The 10,017-nt window shown below is 43.0% G+C and overlaps 1 protein-coding gene across 1 annotated transcript; it reads right to left on the bottom strand.

Annotated features, from left to right (window-relative positions):
- Positions 1 to 1,269: 1,269 nt before the first annotated feature.
- On the bottom strand, positions 1,270 to 8,911 carry LOC147087291 (putative G protein-coupled receptor 139). Its single transcript, XM_085978148.1, has 2 exons — positions 8,905 to 8,911; positions 1,270 to 2,372 (listed from the first exon to the last, which is right to left on the bottom strand). Exons 1-2 carry the CDS (start codon positions 8,909 to 8,911, stop codon positions 1,486 to 1,488), a joined length of 894 nt encoding a protein of 297 aa, XP_085834274.1. The 3' UTR covers positions 1,270 to 1,485.
- Between the last annotated feature and the right edge of the window lie 1,106 nt (positions 8,912 to 10,017).

Here is a 10,017-nt window from a genome sequence, read left to right as displayed (position 1 = left end):
ATACACAGATCCTGCAAAGGGATATACACAGTTTGCGTGTTTGTACAATAAACTGTCAGATGTACTAAAATGTGAGCAAATGTCAGGTTATTCACTTTGGTATAAAGAATAGAAAAACAGAATACATTTAACTGGTGACAAAATATTAAATGTTGAATTTCAGAGAGAGTTAGGTGTCATCGTACAGGAATATTAGTTGGTGGGTGAGTAGTTACAGCAGAACCCATGGGGGTTGAGGTTAATTTTTCCTTGTCTTTGCTTGTAGGCTAGTTCCCATGTTACAATAAAGTTGCTCGAGTGAAACTGCTCCAAAACCATACATGTTCCAACTGTGGTTTCATACCGCTTTCATTGATTGGGTGAAATCATATATTGGTAAGGGAATATCTGTCACAAGAGCCTTCAACTGCGTCTTAGAGTGTTCAGATCTTAAGACAATAAGAATTGCTGCTGAATGAAATGTCTAAGATATTGTGGAACGCCGTATCACAGTAAATTTCAGATATTGTTTGATGCAGTGAGAGGAAAGTGGCTCCAATTGTCAATCATGCTATTTACACGGCACTCTTACGGGCCATACTTGTGTCCAGTTTATTTGGCTGGCCTGGTAAGGTCTGTAAAATTATTCCCGCATGAACAACTTGCTGGAAATAGCAATCACTAGCAAGGTCACCCTCTGTGGAGCTGGGTCATGACATTCTTGGACCTCCTTACATTGGAGAGAAAATGGAAAATGGGCGATACATTTCCAGATTGCCGCGAGCAACCCATGAATTTAATATTATTTAAATTTATGTTTCGATGCCCGCAGTAGCCCTAACTACAGAAATGAATTGGTTATCTTGGCTCTTTCAGCTGTCGCAGCATCAGCGATGTCACCCACAGACGAGTACTGCTGAGGGGGTGCGAATACGCCCGGCCTCAATATTTAATGAAGGTTTTCTGAGGAGAAGCAGGCTGGTTACTGGGGGAGTGACGCTGAGTGGTGGTGAAGGATTTTCAGGTCCATTTAGGCAGTACATCAGCCGTTGAGGTAAATTTAGCTGAGAAGAGACAATCTGGGTATTTCCCGTTGATTGAAAGTTACACTTATATTGTGTTAGTTACAGATGATTCAGGTGATGATGTGCGACGGTTCCCTTCTGATGGGAACAGTTGCTCCAATGATACAATATGCTGCGTCATCCTTCCAACTGGCCCTAAATCCACCCAATCAATCATCCTGTGTAACATTAATAATCAGCTGGGCATGTTCAGTCAGCATTTATTTTAATTTTCACAGTTAATAACAGGAAAACATTTAATATTATAATCATACATGTGACGTTACATAACACAGTTTGTTAAGGAGAATATATTACAGTAACCTTCGATTTGCAACTTTGCTTAAAATGTTGTACCAATATCAATTGATCCAATAAACAGGTTTTGATCTTTATTGCAATGGCCGATAAACATTGTATGGATAGACATCAGCTATTTCTATTATTTAAATAATTTTGCAATTAAATGCAGTGGATAGTTTACCCCATTCTTTAGCTCCTCTCTGAATTTACCCTGGGTCAGCACATAAATAAATGTGTTTGTGCAGCAATTGAGAACCTGAAGCATGAATCCCACAGATTCAATGTCATTATCATAATCATACTGAATGGTGGTTGTACGGATAGATAGAGAATAAACAACAATGGTCGTCCATAGCAAAATAAAACTGCCCGATATACTGAACAGCAAAACGATGGATTTCCTTCGGTTCTCCATCTCTGGATCCTTGTGATTCTCTCCATTGCTGAGGCCCCGGAGTCCCCTCCGGACTCGACTGGACATTAAAATGTGTCTAGCGGAGAGAACATTGAGCAACAAAATCAGAACGAATGGGACACAAGGGATTAAAGTAAGAATAAAGACGTCAAATGCTGCCCACGTGGGTGCAGTAAAAAAGGTCAGTTTCCTGACACAACCCCGGGGTACGTTCTCCATTATATATTCAGGGTCAAATACAAAGTACCACGGAATGTTTATTAAACAGCCAAGCGCAATCACCACCCCGATAACAACAGATGCCGTTTTCTCGGTGCAATATTTTGTTTTCAGCTTCAGACAACAAATGGCCACAAATCGATCGAAGGTGAAAACCACTGTGAACCAGACAGAGGTCGCCGTGGCTGCACAAAGCAAGACTGTATTGAGACAGCACACGGGGGTAATCGTCAAGAATGAAACTGGGAAATAAATTTCAACAATGCAGCTTAATATTACATCCGTACAAACAACCAGGAGATCGGCCGTTGCCATGGCGACCAGGTAGCGAGTGATACATTTGGAGAGACCGCACTTTCCTCGGGACAGGATCACAATCGCCGCCAAGTTACCTGCAAGAGATACACAGATCAGTGAGATTTGTTTCCACTCAGACACACTTTATATCCATCGTTATTACAGTTATTTTGAGTGGAGTTTCAGGTTGCTATTGCACTGATGAATGGGATATGATGTGTGCTCTGTTGCTTCCAATCTGCTCTATCGCTGAACTCGCATCTTTCTCCAATTTCTCTCCTAGCTCCCCTCATGCCCTGTACGAGCTCAACTTGTCTATGGGACCCACCTGCTGCTCACTTGCTCCTATTCCCACCAAACTGCTGACCACCCAACTTCACTTCCTGGCCCGCATGTTAGCTGATATTGTTAATGGTTCTCTCTCCTCACATACTCTCCCCTCCCCTTCAAACATGCTGTCATGAACAACTGCTCAAAAACTATCCTTGAAGCCTGTGTCCTTGCCAAATACCGCCCTATCTCCAACATCCCTTTCATTACCATGTCCTTGTTCGTGCTGTCTCCTCCCAAGTCCGTGCCCATCTTTCACAGAATTCCATTTTAGACCCCGTCATATCAGCTATCGCCCCCTGCCCGACTTCTAAATCGCCCTTACCAAAGTCAGAATTTGTATTGTATGTAACTGTGTCTGTGGTAAGCTATTCCCTCTCTTCCTCTCCGACCTGTCTCATGCCTTTGTCTGGACAAACCACCTCCAACGCCTCTCCAGCGTCGTCCAGCTGGGTGGGACTGCAAACGCCTGGCTCTATTCTTATCTATATAACCATAGCCTGCAACGGCTTCTGTGCTCGCTCCAACACTGTTACCTCTGCCCCCATCTTATCATCATCTACATGCTACTCATCAGCGATATCATCTGTAAACACAACGTCTTGTTCAAAGGCACGCCGGGGACACCCAGCTCCATCTCAACACCACCTCTCCCAACACGGCACTTGTCCCCATTTTGTCACACCGCTTGTCAGATTGAATGAGGCAAAATTTCCTGCAACCTATTATCGGGAAGACCGAAGTCATTGTATTCGTCCCTGCTTTAAACTCCATTCCCAGCCAACGACTACATCCCTCCGTGGCAAATTTATGAGGCTGGACCAGACTGTGCGCAACCTTGGCATTGTAATTGACCCCGAGTTGTGCTTCCGACCACATATCTTCTCCATCACAAAGACTGCCTACTTCCACCTCCGGAACATCGCCCGACTCAGCCACTGCCTCAGCTCAACTGCTGCTGAACCACTCATACATGCTGCGGTGGCCTCTAGGATTGATTACACCAAATCTCTCCTGGCAACCCTATCATCTTCCAACCTCCGTATGCTTGAGCTCATCCAAAACTCTGCTGTCTGTATCCCAACTCGCAGCAAGGCCCGTTCACCCAGCACCCCCTGAGGTCGCTGATCTACAATTGCTCCCGGTTCATCAAAGTCTATATTTTAATATTCTCATTCTTGCTTTCAAATCTCACCCTGGCCTCGCCCCTCCCTATCTCTGTAACTTGTTCCAGCCCTTCAATCATCTGACGTTTCTGCCCTCCTCCAATTCTGGCCTCTTGGGAATCCTGGATTTCAATCGATCCACCATTGGCGACCGTGCCTTCCACTACAAAAGCAATATGGACTGGGCGGGGTGAAGGTGTATTAGGGACTGGGCAGGCTGAAGGTGCAATGGAAGTGGGCTGGGCGAATTTGCAAATTAAACTGGGCGGGGTGAAGGTGCAATAGGGACTGGGCAGTGTAAATATTCAGTGGAACTGGCCATGGTGAATATCCAATGGATGATGTGCAGTGGAGCTGCAATGGAGAACAGTCTCGATGAAGGTGCAATGGAAACTGGGCGATGTGAAGTTGCAAGAGAGTCCGGGCAGGGTGAATGTTCAATGGATGTGGGCGTGTTGGAGGTGCAATGGGGAAGGGGCTAGGTGAACGTGCAGTGGGGCACGGACTAGGCAAAGGTGCAATGGGGATCGGGCTGGGAGAAGGTGCAATAGGGACTCGACAGTCTGATTTTTCACTGAAAGTGGACAGGGTGAAAGTGCAATGCGGTACAGGCTGGGTGAACGTGCAATCGAGAATGGACTGCGTGAAGGTGCAATGGTGACTGGGCGAGCTGAAGGTGCAATAGGGACTGGGCAGGCTGAACGTTCAATGGAAGTCGGTGGGATGAATGTGCAATGGGGAACAGGCTGGGTGAAGATGCAATGGGGAACTGGCTGGGTGAAGGTGCAACGTTGACTGAGCAGAGTGATGGTGAAATTGGGACTGTGGGGTGAAAGTCAAGTGCCTATACAAAGTGAGCCCGGCTGATTAAAGAGAAAAAAATAACTAAAGGTATACATTGAGTACATTACAGAGACAATAAAGGAGAGGAAGGCAAATGCGATAACGATGTTCGGAAATAAGCCAATATACAATTAGGAAATCAATGTCGAATTACAAAATTAAATTATCAATCAATATAAAAATAAATATTTCAGAATTCTATAAGCATAGGAATAGTTAAATAGGGATATGGCCACTTAGGAATGGACAGGATAAACTCTAAAATAAAAGCAGTGAAATGAAATAAATTGAACAGTTCTTATACCTCAGTTTTTACCCGGGCCACAAACATGGTGGGCGTGAAATTATCCGAGGAATTCAAAATGCATACCAAGGCTTCTAAGATAGACAGGAGCGAGGTCTTTGATTAGAAGTGCATGTAACACGGGCAATACTGCAATCATGGTGGACTTTAATGTACATATAGACTGGACAAATCAAAAACCACTAATGGTGTGAAGGACGAATTCTTGGAATGCATGCAAGATGGTTTCCTCGATCAGTATTTGGAGGAACCAACCAGGGAACAGACTCTGCTGGATCTGGTACTGTTAATGAGAAAGGGCTAATCAATAATCTTGTGTTAAAGTGTCCTTTACTGACAAATGGTCATAATATGATTGAATTGTAATACGTTTGAGAGTGATGTAGTCCAATTTGAAACTAAATTCTTCAGTCTCAACAACGGAAACTACAAGGGAATGTGGGACAAGTTGAGCATGGTAGATTGGGAGACTATACTAAAAGGTATGAAGGTGGAAATACAATCGCTAACATTCAAGGTAATAATGCATATTTTGAAAAAAAACATATATTTCTCTATGGCATAAAAACCCAAAAGGAGGAGTGATCCAACCAAGGCAAACAAAATAAAATGAACTAGTATTGAGTCAAAGGTGGAAGCTTAAAAAGTTGCCAGAAAAAGGGGTCAGCCTGAGAATTGGGATTTTTTAGAAATCTGCAATGGGTGACCAAAATTTGATAAAGAAAATGAAACTTTAATATGAGCACAAACTAGCCAAAAATGTAAAACCGGATTGTAAATGCTTCTCTAGGTATGTAAAAAGGGAAAGTCTGGCGAAAGTAAATGTAGGTCTTTTACAGTCAGAGACGGGAGAATTTATAATGGGGAATGAGGAATTGTGAGAGAAATTAAATAAATACTTTGTTTCTGTCTTCACGAAGTAAGACACAACAAATCTCCCATAAATACGAGAAAACGAAAGCTGTGGCGAGAATAAGGATCTTTAAGAAATTATTTTTAGTAAAAAAAAACAATAGTAGCAAAATTAATGGGACTAAAATTCGATAAATCTCAAGGAATGGATGACCTGCATCCCAGGGTTTTGCAAGAGGTGGCCATTGGGATAGTGGACGCATTGCTTTTCATCTTCCAAAATTTTATAGATTCAGGAACGGTTCCTGCAGGTTTGAGGATAGCAAATGTATCCCCTCTATTTAAGAAAGTGCGGAGAGCGAATACGGGGAACTACAGACCTGTTAGCCTCACATCAGTCGTTGGGAAAATGCTGGAATATATTATAAAGGATGCAATAACTGGGCACTTAGAAACGAATAGTAAGATTGGGCAGAGTCAATATTGATTTATGAAAGGGAAATACTGTTTAACAAACTTATTGGAGTGCTTTTAGGATGGAACTAATGCAGCAGGCAAAGGAGAACTGGTTGATGTGTTATATTTGGATTTTCAGAAGGCTTCGATAAGGTCACACACAAGAGGTTGGTGACCAAAATTTGGACGCATGGAATTGGGGGAAATATACTAGCCTTGATTAAGAATTGGTTAACAGACAGAAAACAAAGAGTAGGGAAAAACGTGTATTTTTCAGGATGGCAGGCTGTGCCGAGAGTGGTACCGCAAGGACAGTGCTTAGGTCCCAGCTATTCACGTTCTATGTCAATGTTTTAGATGAGGGGACTAAATGTCACATTTCAAGATTTTACTGATGTCACAAAGCTAGGTGGCAGTGTCTGTTGCGAAGAGGATGTGAAGAGGCTTCAAGGGGCTCTCGACAGGTTCAGTGAGAGGGCGAGAACAGGGCAGATGGATTATAATGTGGATAAATTTGAAGGTAGAAAAATCAGACAGGCAGAGTATTTCCTAAGTGGTGAAAGATTGGGGAATGTAGATGCTCAAAGGGACTTGGGTATCCTTGTACATGTGTCACTAAAATGAATGTGCAGTTGCAGCAAGCTATTAGGAAGGCAAATGGTATGCTGGCCTTCATTATAAAAGGATTTGCATACAGGAGTAAAGACGTCTTACTCCATATATATTGGGCATTAGTGAGACCGCACCTGGAGTATTGTGTACAATTTTGTTCTGCTTACCTAAGGAAGGATATAATTGCCACAGAGGGAGTGCAAGGAAGGTTAACGAGATTGATTCCTGGGATGGCAGGACGGTCGCATGAGAAGTTATTGAGTAAACTAGGCCTGTGTTTGCTTGAATTTAGAAAAATGAGAGGGCATCTCATTGAAGCATACAAAATGATTTCAGGGCTTGATAGGGTGGATGCTGGGAGAATGTATCCCTTGGCTGGGGAGTCTAGGACCTGGGGCACAGCCTCAGGGTAAAGGGAAGGCCATTCAGGACTGAGACGAGAGGACATTGCGTCACACAGAGGGTGGAGAATCATTGGAATTGTCTGCCCTAGAGGGAAGTGGAGGCTCAGTCACTGGGCGTATTCAAAACAGGAGTCGATAGATTTCAGACTAGTAAGGCCATCAAGCGATATGACGATAAGGCCGATGCATGGAATTGAGGAAGAAGATCAGCCATGAACTCAGTGAATGTTGGAGCAGGCTCGAGGGGCCTAATGGCCGAGTCCTGCAACTTTTTCTTATGTTCTTATGATAAACTAAACATATGTATAGAGGATAAATCCCGTGTCTGGAAGGACTATTTCCACTCACAGTCAAAGCTAAGGAAGAGACAGCAGAGGCACTGTATATAAATATATGTAAACATTCTTAGAACTTTCATCCAGTGCGCTTAACAAGGGTGAGAGGAAAGGTATAGTAATCTTCGCTCAAACATAAAAAAGAAATTTCTCTTGAAACCGAAACATAATAAAGTCTAGTCAGCACGGATTTCAAACGGGAAGCTCCTACTTGACCAACCGTACTGCGTTATTTGAAAAACTAGCAGAGTAGATAATGGTAAGGTAGTGAATATAATATAAATAGACATTTATAAGAGCTTCCACCGCCATAGTAGACTCGTGACTAAGGTACGAGCCTGTAGACTCAGTGGAAAAGTGGCCGAATGGATAGAAAAACTGGCTGCTCAATAGAAAACAGAGAGTAGATGTTAAAGGTAGTTGCTCAGACTGGGGAAATGTGGGAAGTGGTGTTCCACAGGGGTCACTATTGGTTACAATTTACAGTAGTGGGTTGGACTTGGGAATCAGAAATATAATATCAACATTTGTGGATGACACCAAATTATGGGGTATAGTTAACACTGCGGATGTTTGCGACAAAATTCAGGAAGTTATTAACAAAATGGAATCATGGAGAGAAAATGATAACTGATTTTCAGTAAATATAATGTGAGGTTGTGTATTTTGGTAGGTGGAATAAGTAGGGCACATGAGACTTGGAAAATAAGAGTCCAAATGGTGGGAGAAGATAAGGAATTTAGGGCTACAAATTCACAAAGAGATGAAAGAAGCCATTAAGCGTACAGTCAAAGCAACGGAGTTCATATCTAGAGGAATGGAAAGCAATAACAGAGGAGATGTGTTAAACTTATATTGAACCTTGGAGAGACCACACTTAGAGTGCTGTGAACAGTTATGATCTGCTTAGCCCAATAAGAGGATAGAAGCACTGGAGAAAGTGCAAAAAATATTAGAAAGTGGAACTCGTTATAATTCATTAAGGCTATGACTGATCTGATCTTGGCCTCGAATCCAATTCCCTGCCCGCTCCCCATAACCCTTGATTCCCCTATAATTCAAAATTCTGTCTATCTCCACCTTGAATATATTCAATGACCCAACATCCACAGCTGTCTGATGCAGAGAATTCCAAAGATTCACGACCAGCTGAGAGAAGAAATGCCTCCTCATCTCCAATTAGAAACTATGCCACCCTTGTTCTAGATTCCCCCACGCGAGGAAACATTATCTGTGCATCTACCCTGTCAAGCCCACTTAGAATATTGGCCCAGAAATTCGGTTCGGTGGCTTCCCGCGGGTGCATGCCTCTGACGTGCACTTACCTAGCATGCCGGCCGTTGAGATGTGGGCCTGCGTGGTGTTCCGATCCTGTGCCTCCTCCAACTGCCGGCGCGAAGTGCTTGTGTATCCCAGGGGCGCAGTTAGTTCGAGTCACCCCCCTGGGATCACGTGGGCCATGGAGAGCCAATGGTAGCAGGGAATGCTTCATTCATAAGTTTGACAGGAAGAGCTGTCAATCCTATAAATACTATAAGCCCCAAAACGTAACTAAAATTTCAAATAAATTAAAAAAAAACATTGCATTTTTAAAATAACTATAAATTACATGAAACAACTATTTTAAACAATAATTTAAATTTTTGAAAAAATTAATTACATTTTCTAACGGGGCTAAAAATAAGCTTACCTTTCTTTGAAGTATTTAAAAATAATAAACCTGTGGAAAAAATGTTATAACATTGATTAATGCACCACTTACCTTTTTAAAAGCAGGCCTGAGGACTGCACTTTACGTGTCTAATTTCTGGAGACTTACCTTCCCGGAGAAACCTGGAAAAAATAGTAAGTTAAATGTGCACGCGCTGCCTCTCCCACGCACGCGTTCCACCTGTTAACCCCATCTTTCAGGGGAATGGAAGTTCTGCTTTCCCGCGCATGTGCAGTGCACACACGAAAACGGCACTTCGATTGGGCCCACGGGCGAGTACCCCGTGCGTACTCAACCGTGGAGACCCGAATTTCTGGGTCATTATAAGTTTCAATAAGATCATTTCTCAATATTCTAAACTCCAATGAGTATCGGCCCAACCTGCTCAAATGTTCTTCATAAGACAACCCCCGATGGGAATGGGAATGACTGACTTGCTCTACAGAGAACTGGCACGCACTCGATGAGCCGACTGGCCTCCTCTGTTGCCGTTATGACTCTATGACTCTATGCCATGCAGTATTTGCAGAACTTTGCATAGATGCATGTAAGTGGCAGTTGGATAACTATAGGAGTCAAAAATGAATAGAATGATGTGTTAGTGGAGTGAGATGAGGAAATGCGGGAGATGGCTCGTGTGGAATATAAATCTGTTGGGCAGAATGGCCTGTTTCTATGCTGTAAAATTGTAAGTTATCCTATTCTATGTAAGGGGAACCTGCGGGGT

The sequence above is a fragment of the Somniosus microcephalus genome, unplaced genomic scaffold (genome assembly GCF_052327205.1).
Source record: "Somniosus microcephalus isolate GS21.2 unplaced genomic scaffold, FLI_Smic_1.0 unresolved_chr6, whole genome shotgun sequence".
Taxonomy (NCBI): domain Eukaryota; kingdom Metazoa; phylum Chordata; class Chondrichthyes; order Squaliformes; family Somniosidae; genus Somniosus; species Somniosus microcephalus.
The sequence above is the reverse complement of the archived record's forward strand: the minus strand, read 5'-3'. Positions and strand labels throughout refer to the sequence as shown.